This window comes from Ambystoma mexicanum, chromosome 6p (assembly GCF_040938575.1).
Source record: "Ambystoma mexicanum isolate Mex_15411 chromosome 6p, UKY_AmexF1_1, whole genome shotgun sequence".
NCBI classification, from domain to species: Eukaryota; Metazoa; Chordata; class Amphibia; order Caudata; family Ambystomatidae; genus Ambystoma; species Ambystoma mexicanum.
Window position 1 is genome coordinate 1,060,405,030 of NC_090935.1, and position 25,075 is coordinate 1,060,430,104.

At 47.2% G+C, this 25,075-nt stretch overlaps 1 protein-coding gene across 1 annotated transcript in view; it reads left to right on the plus strand.

Annotated features, from left to right (window-relative positions):
- Positions 1-25,075, plus strand: part of LOC138510183 (hippocampus abundant transcript-like protein 1) — a 1,300,033-nt gene that overhangs the window by 477,272 nt on the left and 797,686 nt on the right. The window contains exon 5 of the mRNA XM_069625669.1: positions 22,227-22,341. Within this exon, the coding sequence (XP_069481770.1) occupies positions 22,227-22,341 (115 nt within the window). The remainder of the gene's footprint in view (positions 1-22,226; positions 22,342-25,075) is intronic.

A 25,075-nucleotide genomic window follows, 5' to 3' on the forward strand; every position in this document is an offset into this window, starting at 1 on the left:
AATCTCCTTGCCTGTCTTCTTCCCAAACCCAGCCTCAGAGGCTGAAAGGGTTTTGCATTTCCTGGATGTTAGAAGAGCTTTTAGGTTCTCTCTGGACAGAATATCTGAGCTTAGGAATTCTTCTTAGCTTTTGGTGACTTTCGGTAATCCGCAAGGGAAGCCGGCCTCGAAAGCGACCATCTCCAGATAGATTGCTGCCTGTATTGCGGAGGCTTACGCTGTTCAAGGTCTTCAACTTCCAAAAGGGATTCATGCTCCTCTTGTGCGGGGCAAGGCGGCTGCCGTTGCCTTCCAAAAGTATGTTACCTGGGAAACCATCGTGAAAGCCGCTACGTGGGCCTCCCCATTGGCTTTTTGTAGGCATTACTGTCTAGACCTGAGCTTCAGAGCTGATGCTCATTTCGGCCAAGCTGTGCTCAAAAACCTTTTTCAGTATGGAGTTTCCATCCACTCGTAATTCCTGTGAGGAGTGCTTGGGAATCTCCCATAAGTATGGAAGAAATGGGACGGGACGTAGGAGTATAATAAAGTTACTCACCGTAGTGACTACCTTACTCCTAGTCCATAGTCACCTTTCCTCCATACGCTCTCCTGCCGTCCCCTCTAATAAGGTTCCTCTGTTATTGCCTAAAGGTCTCAGACCTGGCGATAGAAAAGGACTGATGGGTGATGTGCTGGGCGGAGCTAAGGAGGGCGGGGATGCGGCCGCGTGCAGTACCCCGCGTAAAAAGTGAGGAAGGACCCATTTTTGAAAAATGTTATGCTTTTTACAAAGTGCTCCGGTCCTGTCCTACAGGACGGAGGAATGTCCCATAAGTATGGAGGAAAGGGGACTATGGACTAGGAGTAAGGTAGTCATTAAGGTGAGTTACTTTTTGTTTTATACAGCGTAAAACAAAATTGAACTCTTCTTTCCCACATCCTTCAAAGCACTGCTATGGGAGAATATCACAGATGCGCAATACATGGGAGCACACAATCCATTCGAAGAATGGATTACTTCCCCCTGGTAATGATCTTTCAACTGGATGTTCCTCCCACTTATTCCTCTTCACCTTTCTGAGCTAACCCCTCTGTCAAGAAGGAGTTTCTTTGATTAACACACTCCTTTCCTCTATGTTAACGCTCAAGTATTTCACATCTTTGAGACTGCTGTGCTGGTTAGAGGGCAAAACGCGAATTGAGGAAACAGGCACGGTGCGTGCCTTATATACCAGCGTCGACGTCCTACACGATAACGGCGCCCTCTGCTGAGAAAAGTTTGAGCTGCAAGCCGGATATCGGTGTATATCAAAGATGAGGAATACGTGGGAGGAACATCCAGTCGAAAGAAAATTATCAGGGGTACCTAATGTGTTCTTCCTCAGTGGTATGATTTTTGCTCAAGATCCTTTGCATGTTTTTTGTGGATTTCAAGATCGCAGAACCGGGCTTCCAGATCTCTCCTCAGTCATACAGTGGAGAAACCAACAAAGAACAGCTGGTAGAGGCTTCCTTTCACATTTCTACTCCTTAGCGGAAACATTCACTACCTCTACTGAGAGCCAAAAAGTGATGGTCAAGACTTGTGCTATGGAACATCAGTGTGAGGATCCATTTCCAGCCACCTTGATTCCTGTTGGACCAATTACCTGAAATGTGTGTGGTACTTTCAGTTGCCTTCAGAGGCTTCCATCTACCTCTGCCTCTGGTTCTTCCTTCCCATCTCTCCTTCACTCAGAACAACTCCCTAGCTCCCTAGCTCTACTGAAGTAATTAGAGAAACTTTTTTCTATGAAGGTAATAGAGGGGGTCCCACTGACAGAAAGGGTCAGGGAGAATTTTACGTCCCGTCCCCTTTCCTCCATACTTTATGGGCACCCCTCACTAGGGACGGGAGACAGAACCTTTTTCACCAGAAAAATTATCTTCCCCTTTAAATTTAGATACGCACGAGGGCGGCACGCCCTGGGAGCATGCGCTTCCCTGACTCCGCCCACCGGCACCACTCTTCAGTCCTCTTTTCCGTGTCGGCGGGAACGGACTGCTTTCACCAGCGCTCCTGGGTTCGGTCTCTGGCCTAGTAATTCCATGCGCTCTTCCCCGGAGAAGTACTTTCTTTTTTTTTATATTTCTTTTTCAATTGTCAGGTATCACGTTGTCCTCTGGTGCCAGGCTCCTCCTCGGCGCATGTCGACCACGGTGGGCTTCAGCAGGTGACCAGCCTGCGAGTCACCCTTCCCAACGTCAGGCACCCTCTGCCTCTGCTGGCAAGGCTTTACTGCGTGCAACGCTCTGACACCGTGTGGCCCCAACAACAGACAACAAAAGACAACAGACTGGCCAGGTTGAGGGAGATCTTTGGCAGGTCGCCTCCAGAGGACCTAAAAGCATTTGTGAAGCAGAAGACCAGGCCCAAGGTAGGTGCACTGTTCTCCCTCCCAACCCCGCAAAGGCGACTCCTTTCCCAGGAAGCCCACTAGCGGGAGGGACCAAACCAGTCCTACAACACATGCACCGAGGCGGCACCAGGGGTCGCAAGATCCTACCAGTGATCCCACTGAGGGACCCCTAGGTTCTATTACTAGGTCTCAACCCGAGGGGCTACGCCCGAACACTGGACTGATGTCTGAGGGGGCGCCTGTAAGCAGCACTACCAGCTCTACAGCCGAGGGCACTCTACCTACCAGGCTCTGTCCTGAGATGCAGGGTAGGCCTCAACCTCCACTGCTTCTCGTACTGGAGGAAGCCGGGCCCAGCGCAGCAAGTACCACGACGCAGGCATGTGGCATGCAGCAAGACAAAATGGCGCCTGGCCGGACAAAATGGTGGCTCGTACAACACCATCTCCCTCAGGGGACCAGTAGGGGAGCGAGTTTCCAGGTGGGACTGGTCAACGCCTGTCACTTGGCCCACAGCATACCCATCTGCTTCGCAGGGCAGATGCATCACGCCCCATACAGCGAGATAGGGCGCACCCAAGTCTTACCAACCTCAGGGCTCTGCACCTATGCCTATTCCATCCAGCACTCCTCCGGCCTGTGTATGATATGATCATTTATTTATATAGCACCTATACACAATGTGTTTCAAAGCGCTTCAAGGCAAGGGAGGGAACAAGGGAAAATACAACCACATTCTTACAGGCCATGAACAGTAAGGATGTGAAATTAACTATCGTACTCGGCCTGACGACATTTCAGATAGTGCAAGAGCTAAGACATAGATAAGGAAGGGAGGGGGAGAGTGGGAAGGAAGTGTAGACAGCTTCTTTGAGAAGTTCCTTATTCTCATGAGGTCCCCACAGATGGGCACCATCCTTAGGGATGTGATCAGGGACATGCTCCCTCTGGTACAGCTGCTAGCACCCACGCCAAGCTGCCTTTCGGTCCAGCTCCTCTGAGTCCAGCGCAGCCCCAGGCACCCGCACCAGTCCCTACGACACCGTCTCCCAATCCTGTCCCAGTCACAGCAGCCCCGTCCATGCTGCCGCCGCAGCCTCCAGCGCTGATGGTCAGTCTGCCACAGCTTCCTGTGCCCAACACTCCTCCGGCTGCAATGGACTAGCAAGGCACAATGGTGGACACAGATGAGGAGGAGGACCCAGACACTACATCATCAGCCAAAGTGTTTCACGAGCGGCTGGCAGGCCTGGCTGAGTATTTTGGGATCCCACAGCCACAGGTGAAACAACCGGAGGCATTGGCAGAAGTTCTCACTATACACCCCAGAACGGGACTCCCACTGCAGAAGGACGTCATGGTGCTTGCCAAAAAAAAATGGCTAAAGCCACAATCTACCCAGCCTACCTTCTCGATGCTACGTTTAGGCAAACGGACGGGGACCCTCTTATTGTCGGAGCACCCTCCAGCCACACTCATTGGCGATGGCGGCAGCTTCACTGTACTCTAAGCCTAAATCGTCCTCTGCTACATCAGCCTCAGCACTCCTGGGTAAGGACGAGATCCTGGAGGCATTTGGAAAGAAAATCTATTCCCATGCCACTCTCCATCTGTGCCAGTCCAATGCGAATGCCATGCTGCCGGCTGTCAGCCAGTGGCTATGGCTGGAGATAGCTGCTGACTTCCTACCTGAACTCCCTGTGCAGAGTCAGGCTCACTTCAAGGCTGGGCTGGCTGAAGCCAAAATAGTGGCACAGGACATAATGGAGTCCACTGTGGCTCACATCGATACCCCAGGTCATGCCATCTGTATTGCTACCGACATGAGAAGGATCCCTTGGATAAGGGCGATTAAATTCAACCCTGATGTCCAGGAACGTATACGGGACCTTCCTTTCGAGGGGGGCCATCTGTTCCATTCAACAACGGACAAGGAACTTGATAAGAAAAATCTCACACAGACTGCTAAGTCTTTATTGATCCTCACCAAGTCCACCCCTAAGGCATATAGCCAAGCACACCAGCGCTCAGACAAGGGTCGCTCCTTCAGAGGCTTCAGGGGTTTCGAAGAGAATCGGTCCAGACTACCGGACAGATCCCAGAGCCAGCACAAGCAGCACAAGGGCTTTTTCCAGGCCGCAGCCGCAGAGGGCAAGAAATCGTGACACATTCATCCGAATCCATGACTCTCCGTTGGGGGGCAGGCTTGCCCTGCATGCTCACCGCTGGCGGACATTGTTCACAGACCCATGGATCCTCTATGTAGTATCCATGGGCTTCCCGCTCCCTATTCCTCCTCCTCCTTTCTCCTCATCCTCCTCTTCTTTCCTCCCCTCCCACATATTGATACAGCAACTCTGTTGGCGGAAATACGCTTGCTCGTAGAAAGTCAGGAAATGGAGGAAGTCCGAGCCTTACAGCAGGGTTTGGGCTTCTATTCACAAATTTCTGCCATTCAGCAAAAAAAACATGCTGGTCTTCACCTTCAACATTTCCCTTCCTTTCCAAAAGTTCAAGATGGTTACCCCGGTGCTAATAGCGCAGACATTGTGTGCGGGAGACTGGATGTGCTGCCTGATTCTGTGCTGCATACAAGGCTCAAAATGAGGTGATTGCAGTTGCACTTCACAGCCTCCTGGAGTCAGGAGAGGGGTTTCCAGGCGGTGCAGGTAAGCATCCCACATAATCTCCACCAGGACCTAGTCTGGTGGAGCATGGACAACAACCTGCGGATAGGCAGGCCCTTCCGTCAACCAGCACCTCAGGTCACCATCACCACAAACTCGTCCCCAGAGGGCTGGGGAGCTACCTTGGGCAGCCACAGTGTCCATGGGGTATGGTCCTGTCAGGAGCAGGCGTCCCACATCAACTGACTCGAGTTGATAGCCATCTGGCTCGCTCTCAAAGCCTTCCTCCCGATGATCAGCGGCAGGGCGATCCTCATTCAGACGCACATCTTCACCAGCATGTATTACATTGACAAGCAGGGTGGCAACAGGTCTCCTCCCCTCTGCATTCTAACAGTCAACTTTTGGGAGTGGGCTCAGGTAAACATGCCCCTGGCAGCAATCCACCTCCCGGGTGTCCATCTTAGAGACGGACAGGCTCAGCAGGCTGGGTGCAGACAACTACAAATGGCAGTTGGACGAACAGGTCCTTCAGGGGATTTTTGACATGTAGTCATCCTCAGTTGGATCTCTTCGCTACCTGGTCGAACAGGAGGTGACACCAGTTTTCGTCCTGGCAGGGACAGGGCAGGGGCTCTCTGGGTGATGTGATGCAGATCGAGTGGGACAACATGAAAGCGTATGCCTTCCCTCTCCCTCCCCTGGTCCACAGGGTAATATGCAAGATCAGGGAGGCCTGACACCTCTGTATCATCCTGATAGCTCTGTGGGGGCCAGCATGGCCATGGTTCTTAATACTACTCAGCCTGTCGGATCAGGCCCTGGTGCCCAGCACACCTACACTCTCAGCAGGGAGGCACAGTCATCCATCCCGCTCCCCAGAGGTTAGCCCTTGCAGCATGGTTCCTGAACAAGTCACACTGAGGAATCTGCATCTGTCACAAGCTAACCTAGACATTATACAAGGGGCTGGGAGCAATGCTACCAGGAGCCAGTACAAAAGCAAGTGGACCAGGTTTTGTCACTGGGCGGAATCAAAGGAGGTTGATCCTTTGACCTGCACTCTGGACGACGTGCTAACCTTCTCTGCGCACCTTGCACACTCAGGGGTGCAGGTAGACACGCGCCCCACCTATCTGGTGGCCATTGAAGCCTACAGGAACTCGGAGGAGGAGATATTTTCATCCTCTTATCGGGTGGTTAAAAGACACTTGGCGGGCCTGACCAGGCTTACCCGATTATCAAGAAACCACACCCTGTTTGGGACCTCAGTGTGGTCTTGGACGCCCTGGAGCATAAACCATTTGAACCTATGGCATCCGCAGACATCAGGCTAAGTCACCATTAAGACGGCCCTCTGGGTGGGCTTTACCTCAGCATGCCGGATAAGTGAAATCCAGCCGCTGGTGGCTTCAGAGCCTTGTACTACTTGTTATGAGGACAAGGTGGTGCTTAGAACTCGCCTAGCTTTCTTACCGAAGGTTGTCTCCTCTTTTCACTTCAATGAGGAGATTCCAAGGATGACTCTCGGAGGGTATTGCACTGTCTGGACTTGAGGCGTGTGCTGAGATACTACCTGGACAGGTCCAAGATCTTCCGCAAATCAGACGCCCTCTTTGTCACCGTTGGTGGGTCAAAGTCTGGCTGTCAAGCCTCCAAAGTTTCCATAGCAAGGCGGATGGTTACCGCCATCAAGGAGGCATACGAGGGACTGCACAAATCTCTTCCAGCAAATAAGCATGCCCACGCAATCAGAGCTAAAGCCACAGCGGTTGTTTTCTAGAGGTAGGTCCTGTGGCAGGTTATCAGCAAGGCAGCTACATTGGCTATGCCCTCAGCCTTCTGCAAGCACTAGTGATTGGATGCCGGCTCCAGGTCGGACGCAGCATTTGATCAGGCAATGTTAAGGAACTTGTTTTCTTAAGAGAGCACCTCTCCACCCTGGGGCTACATTTAGTTGTACTCGCCCGTACACTATGGAGGAAAGGGGGGCGGGACTTAGGAGTAATTATAAGTTACTCACCATAGTGACTAACTTACTCCAAGTCTATAGTCCCCTTTCCTCCATACGCCCACCATCCTCCCTACTAATAAAACTGGTATCATTAGGCAAGCTTAATATTGTCAATGCATCAAAGGGGACTGTGGAGCACATCTAAATTTAAAAGGAAGATGATTTTTCTGGTGAAAAGGGTTCTGTCTCCCGTCCTAGCGAGGGACAACCATACAGTATGGAGGAAAGGGGACGATGGACTAGAAGTACGTTAGTCACTACGGTGAGTAACTTATAATTCTTTGTACACTGCTAAACCCCAATCAGGCTGCCTGCGCACAATAATTAGACCTGATGGAGTTCAACCTTCAACTTCCCAGGAGAAATTCAAGATCCCCCCCTGCCCAGATCTGATCTACTCATCAGCAGGGATATTGGCTCAATGCAGTGGATCTGAAAGATGCATATCTCGACATCCCGATTTGGCCCTAGCCAGAAGTAGAAACCAAGTCTTAAACCATAGTCTTGCTGGTGGTACAGATTTGGGAATGGGCGTTGGAGAGGCATATAACTCCAGGCAGTTCACATTCCAAGAGTGAAAAATTCTGCAGACTTACTCTGGGAATTGAACGACGATGTCTTGCATCAAATTCTCAGGTAATGGGAGTCTCCCCAGATTGACCTTTTCTCAAAAAATGAGAAAAATTAATTTCCAACATACACCTTCAGAGTGGGCCTTGGTTTAAGTTTTCTAGGAGAGGCTTTGGAGATATCATCAAATATGTACGCCTTTACATTCCCTCCTCTTCCTCTAATACACCAAGCCCTGTGCAGGAACGCCAGCCGAATTCTGTTTTTTGGACCTGCTAAACTTTTTTTTCCATCACCCAATACAGCTTCTGCGTCGCCAGTCTAATTGACCAGAACTGTCTGATATTGCATCACTACCCATGATCACTCAGCTTAGTGAGGTGGTTCCTGAAATCCAATCAGTATGTCATCTTGGTCTTTTCAAAGGGAAACCTCTGCATCATTCAGGTGACTCATAAAACACCCGAACGTAATTAAAAGCAAATGACTATCACTGGTATCTGGAAAAGGAGAAAAATCCCTTGTCATCATTGTTGGATCAGGTTCTGTCCTTTTATATATCGCACTAGCAGCTACAGCCATTCAGATAGATTCATACAGGGACTATCTCTCAGCCTTGGGGGGCTGTATTGAAGTTTAGAATCTTTCTTTCAAATGGATTGTGTCCTCCCACATATTCCTTATCTTTGATATTCCCATATCCAGCTTGCTGCTTCGGAAATATGTTTCCAGTAGAGGGCGCTGCGCGTCTATGTCTGTCGAGTTAATGTCCCTCAGAGGCCTCAGTCTAGATTCACATTCACCTGCATCGAGGCATAGTAAGAAAAGGCGTCACAGATCGCCTTCCACCTCATCCTCCAGTTCACCAGAGAGAGTTACATGTCCTCCAAGAACAGCTCCCCAGCTCAGGGGGAGGAATTTCGTAAAAAGATGCTAAAGGTGTTTGAGAACACAGCCTTGCCCCTTTGAGACACCTAGAGGCGATACCACAGGAGAGAAACCTAGTAGACATAAGAGCCGAGAGTCTTCGACCTCTGCAAAACAAACTCCTCGAGAGCGTGAAAAACCCTAGAGTTGAGAAAAAGCTTCTGTGTCGTATAAGACTTTGTCACTATTGACTCAGATGTCGAAGCCGAAGACTGCGTCATTGACGCACTCGATGACTCAGTCAAAGGAGAGGTCATCAACGCCTCAAATGTCGCCCCCCTCGACGCCAGTCGCTTCAATACCCTCAACGACTTCATCGAAGACGTCGATGTCAAAGTCGATTCGATCAGCGACCTCGAAGCCAATCCCGAATCCATCGAGGCCAATGATGTCCACAGCGACGATTACAAGTATTTCTCCACCTGTAGAGATTGTTATTGCCCCTTCTTCCTTCTTCATTGGAAAAAAGCTACATTCCTGTCCCGTTCAGATAATTTTAAGACTTTATCCTCAATTTATGAGGAGGAAGAGGATTCTGATGCCGAAATACCCTTTGGTGTGGAGTGTGGGAGGCTTCCCATACCAGAAGAACTGGTCTCAGAAGAGGCCATATTGAAAGACCTGCAGGACTCCTTGCAGGAAGCAAGCGGTATTCATACTTCCCAGAGGTTGATTTTAGTAAGCCTGAACCAGAGGACACTTATGAATAGGGTGATGGAATATATGGGGTGGTCTAGGCCCACTCCTTTTTACGAGCAAGATAACCTTACCGACATACTTGATAAGGGACCACAAGAAGACCCTATCATCCCCTTTCATAAGGCCTTACAAAAGGTGTCTACAAACTGGGAAACGCCGGAGGTGATCCATGCAATCAGCAAAGGACTGACAGCAAAAAATCGGGCATAAGCTGCAGATCCCCTATACTTGTCAAAACACCCGATCCCAGAAAGCCTAGTTGTTCAAGCTGCAACTTCTTCGACTGCATACCCTACAATCCTGCAGGATCGTGATGATACAAAATTTGATGCTAAGGCCAAGAAAGTTTTTCTCGGCATGCAGCATGGCCCTAAAGCCTGCTAATGCAACATGCACGCTGGCAAGATTTAGCCACAACCTTTGGGAGTTATGTTTCAATGGCGGCTGACCATCTCCATGAAAGGAAGGAGAGGGACTGGTTCTTGAACATTATCAAGGATGGAAAGGATGCTATGTGTGAGTCCCTTCAGACCAGTCTTGACTCTGTTGACGGCATCAGCAGAGCCATGGCGGCTAGTACGACAATCTGCACATTTGCGTGGTTGTGGAAGTCTGGATTTGCTCCTGACATACAGTCCAGACTTCTGAATATGCCCTTTGACGGTACTCTTCTATTTGGCAAGAAAGCTAATGACAGTTTGGAGAAGTTGTAAACTACCAAGTCGGCGGCAAAATCCCTTGGAGCTGCGATAAGACAAACTCTGTTAAGACCGTTGTGGAGACAAGGGCGATGCAGTTTGATGTTTTGGCTGTTTGGCTGGATGCTGGTCGCATAGAGGAAATTTTTCACCAGTCATTTATTGCAAAAATACATTTATACTGAGCTAGAGAGTAGCAGCGGAGGGTGCAGGATGAGCGTGGAGAAGAGCTTTGGACTATTACCCAACTGAATGTAACAATAGAATGTAACCGCTCGAGTACCTGTGATCATGTACTTCGCCTTTACCTGTGTGGAAGAAGCAGTGCCAGAAGTCTCCCGAAATCTGCCCTTACGTGTACTTAGTAGGGTATAGCGCAAAACTGTGATTGTAGTGGATCGACTTTATGGTCTTTGGCTGCCTTAACCCGCTTTATCCCACCTACAACCAATATTTTTATTGGGGATTGTAGCAACTGATGCTGTGGTGTCGTATTGCAGCGTGCCCCCTAAAACTCTTTGATTCTGTCAGGTGGGAGGAATCTTTGGAAAACAAGCGGCCAAGCAACAACATGCTGCGACTGACACAGGACCTGTGTGTCTGTGCCTTGGATATCTAAAACTGATCGGGGCACCCTGTGATCTTGGTAAAGTGCTCTTTAAATCTAACGTCAGCATACAAATACAGGGACTGCGGGCTGGAAGCCTTTGACCCATGTGCAGATGTTGGTGTCTGCAGGTCTAAAGAACTGTTATATTTAAGCCCTAAGGAGAACTCCATTAGTTTCCAGGACCTAGGGCTGTAGAAGATTTCCTGTGCAGAACGTAAAAAAAAATGCCCAAAACTTACAACCTCTGGAGCGCGCCTCATGTAATAGGCTCCTTCTCCACTAAACTAAATCATGTGAGCGCCCTCAGTCAAAACACTAATACAGTGGAGAAATACACTTTTTTAAATGCTATAAGTCGGGGGGGTGTCTTTATTCCCCCCCTTAGCGTTTACCCAACAATCAACTACCGACGAGATCGGGGCTCCCAGTCGTGTTTGGCACTTCCAGGCTAGTAATTGGGGAATCCACCCCACTTAATCATGCTATCCGAGATTTACTTCCAGCAAATTTAAATTACACCTTAGGAACGACTACAATGAAGAATGCTATTCTAGACTACTTCCCAGTCAGTAGAGCGGGTTTGGTCGAAGTTGGTACTCTGGAACAATCAAACGAGGTCCAGGACCGAATCCACCATCTGGGCGGTCAAAAAGAATCTGACTCAAATCCTATCAACCTAAACCATGGTATGGCAGGAAGCTTACAGCACTGGGGGGAGGAGAAAACCAAGACTCTGATGGCCTGGAGACTGCTCATAGCAGAACTATTTGGGTCAATTCAAGACCTTTTGGATATAACGGAAGGGGAAACCTCACCACAAGATGCAGGAACTGAACATTAGCAGTTGTAGGCTCGGAACGGGGGGTAGGAAAAGGGAAGCAGTGAACACGGCTGAATAATGTATATGTGAAACGTTATTGTATCCACTGCAATTTTGGTTTGTAATGTTTGTTAAATGTTCAATAACATTTTTAAAAAATAAAAAAAAATCCTATCGACCTGCTCGGCGAAGAACTGCTTGAGATGGAAAACCTAATCCCGGCTGAGTGACCCGACAAACTCAATGCAATATCGGTGGCTTGGGAAAATGATTTGAGACAGAAGGAATCCCCCTTGAAATCACCCAGAGAATAAGTCCTCCTGCCAAAGGCATTTCATTCGAGGTAAAGAAATGGCAAGAACGTGTTCCTCCCACATTAATTGCTCCAAATTTTGTATTAAGCGCTTTAGTTAAAGACTTCGAAAATTTCAAATTAGAAGTACAGCAGCATTCTGGTACACATCTAGAGATCACTAAAGAACTGGAAATTAATGAGATAGCCATTGTTGCTATATAATCAGCAGTCAAAAATTCAGTGGGAGAGGTCCTGGGTGAACTACAGTCCGCAAATAAGATTCAATCGGTAAAAATTGACTGCAGAAAAAAATTCAAACTTCAACAACATACCCGTTCATACAAAAAGGAAATACAAAAAGCAAAGAGGAAATATTACAACAAGAATCCTCAAAGCACCAAGCACCCAAAAAGAACTGTTTAAAATCATAAACGAAATAAAAACCCCACCCGCCTGCAACAACACTCCAATACCATCGAAGAAACTATGCAATGACCTTGCAGACCATTTCAAAAACAAAATCATGACCATCCAACAGACCATACAAAACAGACCATGCACCCACAATATGGAAGACACCCACCGATGCAAGGAGCACCGGAACAAACTGCAAAACTTCCCGCACATATCAGTGGAGACTTTTATCAAACTCGTAAATCAAAGCAACAAATCTGGCTACCCTGCAGATCCCTACCCCCTGACATCTACAAATCAATCCTCACACAAGGAACACCAAAGAAATACTACAGAAACGTCCTCAACTAATCAATCTCAACAGACAAAAATGTCGACAAAATAATGTCGAAAAAAAAAATGTCGACTTTCGTTTTTTTTTATTTATATATTTATTTTAGGGGTTCGGGAGTAAAAAAAAAAGGGAAAAATAAAAAAAAATATAAAAAAAGGGGGGCTGGGGGGGGAACCCCCCCATTTCGAAAAAAAATGCATTGAAAAAAAAAGTCGACATTTTTTTTTTCGACATTTTTTTTCGACTTTTTGACTGTCGACATTTTTATTGTCGACATTATGACTATAAACCACAGAAACAATATGGATGAAACCTTAAAAATCAAGCCCACGAGAATCGTCATGCGGAGTCCCGCAAGGATCATCCTTCTCACCACTCCTATTCAAACTCTACCTGTCACAGCTAATTAAAATCATCAAAAGGCATGGCCTCACCTGTTACAACTACGCTGACGACACACCAATATCTACAAAATACAAGACTCACAAGAAGACAATTCAACACTAGAGAACTGCCTTCATGAAATATACAACTGAATGAACTTAAACTACCTTAAACTCAACCCAGGCAAAACATAAATAATGATCATCACAAAAAAACGCAGAAGACAACCTCTACATCCCATGGCCAACTGACTTTGTGAACCCCCAGCACCATCATTGATTGTAAAATAACCTGGGAATCCTGATGCACAACAAACTCACACTAGAGCCACAAGTAAACGCCCTAATCAAGAAATGCTTCTTTCGAAGGGCTTGTGTCCTCTGACGTATTCCTTATCTTGATAGATCATCTCCAGCTTGCTGGCCTCGGAAAAACTTTTTCAGTAGAGGGCGCTGCGCGTCAATGTCCCTCGAGCCGATGTCCCTCGACAGCCTCCGTATCGGCGCCGACGTCATCATGCATATAAATAGACTTGCGCAGCGTCCGTTGCTCAGTTCAGTTTTTCCGTGCTTCGATGGCCTCGGAATCGCGTTGCTCAGTTCGTTAGTCAGAGAATATATTCTTCATTATTCCTCAAGAATACCAACTCTTACTCGATGGCTTCCTAAACCTTACCGACGACTCCATCGGTCCAGCTTCAAAAAATGTCGAGACTGTGAAAAGAAAATGTCGTTGACCGATCCTCACAGGATCTGTTTGTGGTGCCTGGGATCGGAGCACCAATATTCGGAGTGTGAGGACTGCATGTCCATGACGGCGAAAGCCTTGAAGGAGCGTAAGGGGAAGCTTGAGAGAGGTAAGACAGTTAAAACTCCTTAGAAAGTTTCCTCGGCAGAGTCGAGATATTAGTCTCTTCGCCGACACAGGAAACATTCTCTGTCTATGTCTCGAAGCAGTTCCCACCACTCTTCGAGATCCAAGTAAGAGACGTCGAAGATCCCCTTCCTCGTCTTCTGTTTCTCTGGAAAGAGTCACCTGCCCCACAAAACATAGCTCTCAGGCTGAGTGGGAGGAATTCCATAAAAGGATGCTTAGCGTCTTCGAGAAAGCGGCCTCGACCCCCTCGAAGACAGCTGAGGGTGATACCCTGGGTGAAAGACCCAAAAAATCTAAAGGCCGTGAGTCGTTGCACCCGGCGAAAGAAACTACTCGAGAGCGTCATGAACCCTCGAGCAAAGGCACTGTGCCATCGACGCCATTGTCGAAGGTCCCTTTGACGCATTCCAGTGGTCATACCCAGAGCCTCTAACATGACTTCGAGGTCATCAACAACCTCGAGTAGGATCCCGATCCTCTCGAGTTCTTCAAGGCCACTTCTTATCTTCTCAATGCCTTTTTCGGTGTTTTCGAAGCCTTCAAAGTCCGCGTCGACGACGTTTTCCCAACCAATTATGACAAATTTAGCGCCTTCTGCTCTGGAAATGGGATTTAAGCCATTTCCAAGGTCTGATCATTTCAGACCTTTTGTCTTCAATTTATGAGGAAGGGGAGGATTCGGATCAAGAAAGACCCTTTGGGTTGCAGAGATCTGCAACACCAGAACCAGAGGAATTTACCTCTGAGGAAAATAGGTTGAGGGACCTCCGAGAATCCTTACATGAGGCAAGTGGGTTAGATACTTCCCCAGAAATAGAATTTGCCAAACCAGAACCAGGGGAACATGCTGTGACCCCCTACAGAATTTTAATGACAAGAATGATAGAATTCATGGGTTGGTCTACACCTTTACCTGCATTCCAACAGGATGACCTTACAGACATTTTAGTTCAAGGCCCACAGGAGGATCCTGTGGTTCCATTTCACGCTGCATTACAAAGAAAAATATTGGCTAACTGGGAAACCCCTGAGCTTATCCCTGCGTTATCAGCCAAATATAGGGTATCTACTACTGATCCTGAATTTTTGTCTAAGCATCCAACTCCAGAGAGTCTGGTTGTTCAAGCAGCAACTGCATCAGGCAGTAGATCGGCATACCCTACTGTTCCACCGGACAGGGATGACAAAAGATACGACTCTATGGCTAAGAAAGTTTTTTCTGCATGTAGCATGGCGTTGAAATCTATTAACGCTACTTGTACGCTCGCAAGGTCAAGCCATACACTTTGGGAGTGTGCTTCATCAGCGGCTGACTGCCTCCCAGAGGGAGAAGAAAGGGAAGCGTTTCTAAACATCATTAAGGATGCTAAAGACGCAATGTGCGAATCCCTTCAAACTGGCATTGATTCTGCTGACAGCATCAGTAGGGCCATGGCGGCAAGTACTACAACCCGCAGATTTGCGTGGTTGCGAATGTCTGGGTTTGCTCCAGATGTACAAGCCAGACTTTTAAATATGCCCTTTGACGGCTCTTCTTTGTTTGGTAAGAAGGCGGATGACAGCCTAGAAAAGTTAGACATTCAAAGCAGCAGCAAAATCCAAACGCCATATCGCCCCTCAGGAACCTCTTGGAGAGGTAAGTCCTTTCGCTTTTATTCCGCATTCGGAAAAGGCAGAGGACAGTCGGTTCAAAGAGGTCAAAAAAGATTCACCCAAGGTGTACGGGGTAAAAATACAAAAGCCGCAGCAGCAGGTACCTCTTTACCCTCGGCACCTGCATCAGCCGCCTCTAAATCACTCTGAGGACTCTCCTCACAAGACACCAGTAGGGGGCAGGCTAACTCAACATCTGACGGAATGGCAGGCTATTACGTCCGATGCTTGGGCATTGGAGACAGTTGCCCAAGGTTACTGCCTGCCTTTTCTATGCATTCCTCAGTCATCCACCGGGGAACAGCTCTCGGAAAGTTCCAGATCCGCTCCTCTTGCAGGAAATTGTAGACCTGATGGAGAAAGGTGCCATAGAACCGGTACCTGTAACGGAGAGGAACAAGGGCTGGTACTCCCCACCCCCCCCCCCTTCTTCCCAATACCGAAGAAGGTCAGAGGACTGAGACCTATCTTGGACTTACGAGAATTGAACAAGTTTCTCAGGAAGGACAAGTTCAAGATGGTAACTCTTTCTCAGATCCTTCAGGCCCTCCAGCTCCAGGACTGGCTGGTATCTCTGGACCTTCAGGATGCTTATTTCCATGTGCCAATCCATCTCAAACACAGGAAATACCTGAGGTTCGCAATTGGCGGCTCTCATTATCAATTTCGAGTTCTGCCATTTGGGCTGACCTCCGCCCCGAGGGTCTTCACCAACCTAATGTCGGTAGTGGCTGCAAGTCTAAGGAGGGAAGGGATTCACGTCTACCGCTACCTGGACGATTGGCTGATCAGAGCTGTATCTCTGGAACAAGCTCAGATCCAGCTAGATTATGTCTGCCACTTCCTTCACAAACTGAGCTTCTCCCTCAATTTAAAGAGGTCACAGATGATACCATCACAGAGACTCCAGTTCATTGGAGCGGTCCTGGACACTTCCCTGGGAAGAGCCTCGCCACCAGAGGTAAGGGCTCAAGATATTCTGCAGATGGTCACCAAGTTTCAAAATGCCCAACGTCTCCCAGCCTTCGACTTTTTAAGGTTGCTAGGCCTCATTGCATCCTGCATCTTCCTTGTGCCAGAGGCTCGCCTGAGAATGAGATCTCTTCAGTGGGCACTGAGAACTCAGTGGTCGCAATTAATTCTCAGGGAGAATGACAGATCTCCTTCAAGTTACAGACAAGGTGGCTCGAGACCTTCAGTGGTGGGCCTGCCAGGAGAACATCTTGAAATGAGAACTGTTTTGGCAACCATGGCCGGAGATAACAGTAGTCACAGATGCTTCAATCACGGGGTGGGGAGCCCATACCAACGACTTGACCATCAGCAGTCGTTGGTCTCCATCGGAGTCCAGACTACATATTCAACCTGTTAGAGCTGAGAGCAATCAGATTAGCGCTGAAGGCTTTTCTGCCATCTGCCATCTGTACAAGGGAAAAATGTCCTGATAATGACGGACAACACAGTGGCCATGCACTACCTCAACAAAAGAGGAGGCGTAGGATCACTGCCTCTGTGCAGAGAGGCGATGCAGCTCTGGTTTTGGGCAATCCAAGAAGGAATCTCTCTATCGGCAGTTCACTTAGCCGGAGAGAAAATCTTGACAGCGGACGCTCTGAGCAGGCAGAGTACAGTCTTCCACGAGTGGGAACTAGCTCAGGAAGTCCTTCAACAGATCTTCACCCTTTGGGGAACCCCTCAAGTGGATCTGTTCGCCACCAGCATCAACAGGAAGTGCAATCAGTTTTGTTCAAGGGAATTTCCCCCGAGAGGAGCTCTAGGGGACGCGTTCGTAGTGGACTGGGAGTTTCCACTTCTGTATGCGTTTCCTCCAGTCCCTGTCATTCCTCAAATGATCAGGAGGTTTTGAAGGTTCCGGAAAGCCATGATCCTAATTGCCCCGGACTGGGCCAGGAGAACGTGGTACCCGGACCTTCTGGACATGTCCATCTGCCCTCCAATTCGTCTTCCACTCAAGGAGAATCTTCTCTCGCAGAAAGGAGGTCAGGTTCTCCATCCAGACATCAGAACCCTCAACCTTCATGCTTGGTATCTGAAAGGTTGAGATACAAGGATTGGGACCTCCCAGATGACGTCAAGGAGGTGTTGCTTTCGGCAAGAAGGCTAGCAACAAAGACTTTATACGGCTGCCGTTGGAACAAATTTTGCAGCTGGTGTAGAGAAAAGAATATCGACTCCTTTTCATGTGGTACACCAACGGCGTTATCTGTTCTACTCTATTTGGCAAATTCGGGCCTTCAGGTTGCCACTATCAAGGGCTATCTCGCAGGGCTATCGATCTTCAAGCGCACTGCAGAGGAACCATCGTATTTCAAGTTACCCCTAGTAATACAATTTCTGAAGGGATTAACCAATGTCTATCCTCCAAGAGCATTCCAAGTTCCCTTATGGGACTTAAATTTAGTCTTAATATTCCTGATGGGTACTCCTTTTGAACCACTCCACTCTTGTTCACGAAGGTTTCTCACCCTTAAAACTGTCTTATTAGTGGCATTGACATCTGCTAGGAGGGTGAGCGAATTACAGGCTCTATCTTGTAAACCCCCTCATACAATTTTTCATAAAGACAAAGTTGTCCTACAAGTGAAGCCTAATTTTCCCCCAAAGGTGGTTTCTGAATTCCCCATCACTCAGAAGATTACCTTGCCTTCATTTTATCCCCCTCCCCATCCGGGGAAAGAGTAAGAAAGGCTGCATAGGCTGGACCCAAGGCGGGCTTTGAGCTTTTACATCAGCAGACTTGCTAGGATTAGGCAAGCAGACCAACTGTTCGTAGGTTACTCAGGGCACAAATTGGGATTACCGATAACAAAACCGACCATTTCCAGATGGATTATTTTAGCCATTCTGGAATGTTACAAACTGGCAGGGAAAGAGCCTCCTCAAAATCTTAGAGCTCATTCAACCAGGGGTATCGCAGCCTCTTTGGCCCTCCAAAGAGGGGTACCGATTCGAGACATATGTGCGGCTGCCACATGGTTGCCCGCACATACCTTCACAAGATTTTACAACCTGGATTCCTCCTCTAGCCAAGTGACTAGATTTGGCAAAGCTGTGTTGCACTCTGTTCACTCCTGAACGGAAACATGGCAATTTTACTCCCACCTCCAGTTACACACCACTGCTATGGGAGTCTATCAAGATAAGAAGTACGTCGGAGGACACAATCCCTTCGAAGAACAAGTTACTTCTTACCTGGTAACGTTCTTTCGATGGGATGTTCCTCCGACGTGTTCCTTATCACCCCCTCCCATCCATCCTCTCAGTAAAACTTCCCTTGTGGTTACACCTTACGCTCCTTCTGGGTCACTAACCAATTCATGTAAAACAACTGTTAACGTCAAAACGGAACTGAGCAACGGATGCTGCACGAGTCTATTTATACGCATGATGACGTCGGCGCCGATACAGAGGCTGTCGAGGGACATTGGCTCGAGGGACATCGACGCGCAGTGCCCTCTACTGAAGAAAAAATTCTGAGGCCAGCAAGCTGTAGATGATCTATCAAGATAAGGAATACGTTGGAGGAACATCCCATCGAAAGAACGTTACCAGGTAAGAAGTAACTTGTTCTTCTCCTGCGATCGGTTAAAAGGATCCTACCATTCCTCTCATTCACCAACAAAACGACTCCCGTCATCGCCCGCATATCCAGATTGGACTATGCCAACAGCCTATATCTAGGCATGCCTGAACGACTGCTAAATAAACTCTAACGCATACAAAATGCAGCGGCTAGACAGCTCCTTAAACTACCTCAAAGAGTACACATCACACCAGCGCTGAAAACGCTACACTGGCTACCCCTCAAACAGCGGATCAAGTTCAAATCAATGTGCATAACGCAAAGAGCAATCCAGGACCAGGGTACAGAGTTCCTCAGAACAAAACTAAATGTACATCACACTACAAGGCCACTCCGATCCAGCACCGACATCCATTTGGAACCCAAATCATACAACAAGAGAGAACTCGGAGGATCCTCTTTTTTTCTCACCGTGCCCCAAATACCTGGAACAAACTACCAAAGAACATACGTAACACAAGAGATCACCTACAATTCAGGAAACTCCTTAAATCATTGCTCTTCACCCCCATAACCAGAACAAATGCCCATAAGGACATACACGGAGGAACTAAGCCAAGAGAAGAACCTATCCTGATTCCCTAAGTCATCAACTCTTATAAAGTAAGGATATACGGATCTGCAACATATCCACTTATCAATTAAAAGACAAACCACATCGAATCATACCAAAGAACACCCACAGATCAATCGGAAGGGAGCTCAAGATATGACCCATCAATAGCACCTGGCTCACCTCATAAACACTGGCAGCAATAGACCACCGACAGTAAATGGATAGGAAGGTGCGAAGAATGATAATAGAACACCAATACCGAAGCAGGGACAATGCTCGCCCTCCTGGGTGTACTAAACTCAATAATTTAGCTGAAGGCCATCCTCACCACTGTCCTGTAATTAGACAGTCGGGAAACGGAAGATAAAATATACCACCCAATGGACTAACGACAGTAAAAAGATAGAAAGGAGCTGATGAATGATGATATAACACCACTATCGAACTAGGGGATAATGCTCACAGAACTGGGGTTACTAAGCCCAATAAATTTGCCAGAAACCAGCCACGGTAGCACCCCAGAAACTAGACAGTCTGTAAACCAAGAGAAAGAATATACGTACCCAGTAGGACAACCTGATGCATAAGACGAAACTACAAGGATTATGAGACATACAAACCACTAACCAAAACCTCAAATTTCTGCATACTTAATTCACACAAAAACCCACACAACCACCTCTCACAGCAAACCGCATGGACTTCACCACACCGCAACAACAAACAATCAAAACATAGATCACAACAGCACGCAAGGACTTGCTTCGGTCCTATTTGCACACACAAGCTCAGCGCATGCTGAAAACAGAACTGAAGTTGCCAACAGTACACCCTCTCACTTTCCTACGCCCTCTTCACCCACTAACCCACCCCCCACCTTTTTGTTTACAGATCTGCCTGAGGGCCCGGAGAACAACTCCGTTGGTGACGGTGCGCTATATAAATACCTTTAACATTAACACTTGACACTATGCTATGTTCCGCCTCCTCCAAGCCCAAACCATGGTTAATAGTAAATAATAATTTTAGTTTGTATGGTGGTTATCTTGTTTTCTAGTTAGGGAATTTATGTACTTGGGCTAATTTTATGAGTTTTCTATAAAATATAAAAATCTATTAGGATCCCAGGTAAACAGACGCCTAGGGAACTAACCCACTCGAACGATCTAGCATTAACCTCCTCACTGGCGGGCGGGCTGCCATGACCTGTAACAGTCCTGAACCCTCAAAGAGCCCTCACTGTGCTGCAGCTTTCCTGGCTCAGGCTGGTAGGCTGTTACTAGCCACGTCCATCCTTCAATGAGGGTTTTAACTTAACATTGATTTTTACCCTGAGATCATTTATTATCTCAAACATCTTACCAAGAATGCTCTACCAGAGGTTCATTTACCATTATCTGTGGCCTAAGTTACATGTTAGTTTATTAGTTTGTTATGGGGTAAAGTATTACATTGTTTTGTAAAATACAGAAAAAACAAGTCAGTTTCATCTTCTTTATCCCCTTAATCCAACACATCTATGCACTTTGCAGGTTAATTTGGCATGATGATTTTGTGTTACAAACCAGTGTTCACATCCGATTAATATGTTATTTTCACAGGTAGTCATCAACACCATAAGCAAACTTAATGTTTTATTTTCTCTTCAGTCATATTGCATCTTTGCGAGAAGCCAACAGGCTATAAAATGCTCGCTAAATTTCACAAGGATGGTACCTAGCATTAGGCACAGATTAAGGACAGCATGCACTGCTATGTTTCAAAGCTATCTATGACTGGAATATTGATGCCACCTACGTGGTTGTCCGAGAATTAGCAAAGGACTTAGTTCTGCAAATCTGCACTTCCTCACAAATGGTTAGTTGTCTGTATTCTGCTTTTGCAGATATGCAGACTACTTACAGCATTTGTAAAGATTTTAAATACCTTGACACATGTATCTTGTGATACGCAGGCCTACACCTTGAATCATGCCAGTACACAGGATCACAATTTCGATCACTGTGCTGACATAAGGAGTTACCCACGGGGCAGGATCTCTATTTTGCAATTCTGCTCGGGGTTTCCATACTGTATGGGTGCTCATTCGGCGTTCTCATTAGAACGGTGCAATTTTGGATTAAAGTGCAGAAACATCTTTACAGTGCTACTTCTCAGTCTGCAAAAACCGCGAACATTTAGTTGATTGAAGGACATGTGACATGGAAATTGGGGCACATTCTAAAACCTGAAGGTTAAAGATCAAAGAATTAAGCAAAGTTTATGAAACTTGTTGTTAGGTAATCTATTATGTCCCCAGCAACCTGAGACCTCCTTTAGCTAGTTATGATCCAGTGTCACTTTGAATTACTTTTAAAGAAGCAAGGAGCGCACACAAACATTTGCATAATCTACCCTTTTTTTCCATCTTTGTTAATAAAGCTGTTCATTCAGCTTCTTCTTGATGGTACTACACAGAGGTGTTGCTGGGCAGTCTGAGGGGGCTATAGCCCCCGGTCTTTTGGTTGTAGCCCTGTATAGAAGCACAGGGGCTACAACCAAAAGGCTAGCTAGCCGTGAGTCCCATCAGTCCAGACATTAGTGTAGCACCGGATCTTTTCCAGACCTAGCAACATCCCTGGTACTACAGTAACCTTCAGTAGCTTTTCAATGCCAGTATGTAAATAAGCAGGCAATTTCTGCAGTCATTTCTTTGTTTACAATTTAAATTGTTTTAGTATTAATAATAATACAGTTTTTATAATATTATTGCCTTGCTTTTCAGGTGGTATTTTGCCATGATTTCTGTTTCTGGAGTTTTTTCGGTAACCTTTTCTGTAATATTTGCATATGTGGCTGACATAACGCAGGAGCATGAGAGAAGTACTGCATATGGACTGGTGAGGATTTTTTATTACTTTTTATTAAATGTATGTTGACAAGCCCTTTATTTGATCAAATACAGATGAGTGAGGATGGCATCATGGAACGAGACACAGACAACAGATTCAAAGTTGAACAATTGTTTATTAAAGAAAATGTCAGGATGGAGTAAGGCCTAACTTGCTCTATACCAGTGGTTTCAAACGTTTTGACCTGAGCTCCCCCCACTCCCCTGCCCTAAGAAACATTTACCCATCTTGGACCCCACTATACACATGGACTTCAAACTTTTAATCGGTTGCGAGCGGTTATTACAATAACTCAAATTAGAGTAGAGGACACATACTTGTGAACACAGCATTCTGAATTTTTCGCTAGAATACACCTTCAGCCATAGTAAAATGAAGTTTAAAAAAAAAAGGGCATCCTTACCATGGGCAAGTCCTACTACAGATGTCAGGATTTTGTAGGGTGCCACTGCTGCTGGGGACCTTGCTGTCTTAGTTGGGATGAAATAGCCAATTTGCGTTCCTGCAATTGAAAAGTGCAATAAGAAAATATTAATATTATGCAAGCATGCATTGCTGGTGTTGTATTATATCCGGCTCCCCTATGGTAGATTACTGGACCTGGTATTCAGAAATCTTTGCCGAACAACAGTCCAGCAATCTGCCATGCTTCAGTCGCTGCAATATACTAAAAATCACTGCATTGCCAACAGTATTTTCGGTGCAACACTGCCATCAAAGTGATTTAAAGTGGAACGGATGTTCTCGCATTCATACACCATTTACGCACGCTTTCTCGTACACACCCGTAGAAACAAAATACTAAACGTATTGTACATCTCCATGTATGCTTACACATTTTTGCCCACACATTACACACACACACTCTCTATACCCACCACACAGTCACACCTCCCCTCAAGTACTTTCACACTCAACACAGTCTCTCACAGACACACAAGCGCTTCCAACAAGAACTGAACTTAAACTCGTCTCCTCCATGGCAGTTTGCTGGAGCTGGTATTAGGAAATCTTTGCCGAACACCAGTCCAACAATCTACCAGGGAGAGCCGTACAACATCAGCAATGCTTTGGTCCCTGCTGTGCTCTGTGGCCTCCAAGGTGGGGCACAGGGGGACCAGCATTGCAGTGTTCCGGTCCCCGCTACCTTCCCCCCCCCATCCCCCCTCACCCTCCAAAGGTGAGGGGGGGAATGGGGGTGCACTGTAAAGGGCATATCTGCTCACATTGCCGGTGCCCCCCCATTGGGTTGGGTGGGAGGGAGCCAATAATAACTCACCGGGGTGGTTGAATGTCGCAGAAGTAAGAAACCACACAGCCTGGATGCACGATCCAAATGCAGGAAAGTGCATGTTCAGGCTGTTTACTTCCTGGGTCGTGATAACGCCCACACCACCACGTCGCACTAAGCATGTGCGATGGGGGGGCCATGGTAATATGTGACAATCCATTGCACATGCTCAGTTCAGTGCGACAGTTTTTTGCCGTGCATCGCGCGTCCCCCCATAACCCCCCGAGCCCTCTTCCGTGGCATCTATACTTAGGTGGAATTTCCCTACTTAAAGAAACATCGGTGTCAGTAAGTTCAACATAAAATCAGTCTGTGTCCAAATCTTATACTTGCCCTCACAACTAATCCTAAACAATGTGTAGGGACATAAACCATAACCCAAATAGTGTTCTCAACATAAATTTATGAGCTACTTCCTGTGATGCTGGCAATGCATTGGAGGAAAGGGCCTCCATGTCCTTGTCCTGTACTCCTTTTATCATGTGTGTTCTGTTATTTTCTGCACATGAGTCCTTGTGGGACTCCTGGCAGTGCAGCTGGTCCTCTTTTTGGTTGTGGTGAACAGACCCTTGGGATACCCTTATGGCACCAATGGGTGGGGCTACAACCCTGTACCCCTGCTGTATGTTTTTGGGCACCTGTGTGTGGCCCACAGAGCAGGGTATGGGCTGGTGGCAGCTCCATGCTGAATTTGACAGGTGCTCCGAGTATCCTCCATTTTGGGATACCGAGGCCCTGCCATTGCAGTTGATTCCTGGTCGGATACAAGATAGCCCCTGTGGCCTCTAGCTTTCTATTGCATGTTACTTGTTTTCCCAAAGTGCCGGGAAGCCTCTCTGTCCCTACCCCTGACTGGCTGTTGGGTGGAAGTTCCATATATGGTATTGTGGGGAAGTCAAGGCCAGACTGGCTGGAGCCTTCCCAGTGACTGTATGTTGTGGGTACACCCTTGGGGTGGAACCTGGGTGAATGGAGTGTGTGAACAATATACATTTCATGTTATGGGTGCCTGGTTTCTGGTGTGTGACACAATGACTCAGGCAGCCCTGCCCGAAACTGGTATGAATGCACTGTGGAGTGCTGAATGGCTGGGTGCTTGTCCCAATCCACATTCCTTGTTGTGAGTGTCTGGATGGAGAAGAATGGCCTGAATGCACCGATAGCCTGATTGGCTGCCTGCCTGCATGAATACCCCGCTGAATGTTTGGCTGCTGAGCTTGACCTAGCAGTGTGAATGAGAGACAGACAGTATATCTGGGGACCTCTCACTTATTGGAATTGTTTAGAAGCTGAAGTCGAAACTTAATGCTTAACTTGAAGCCCAGCTAGAAGAACAATGCTTGGTGCTGCTTTCCTTCGCTGCAATACGAAAGCTGTCGTGTCTCCAAGAACTGATCCAAGAGAGGACCTGGCTAGGTGACCTCTTCCCAA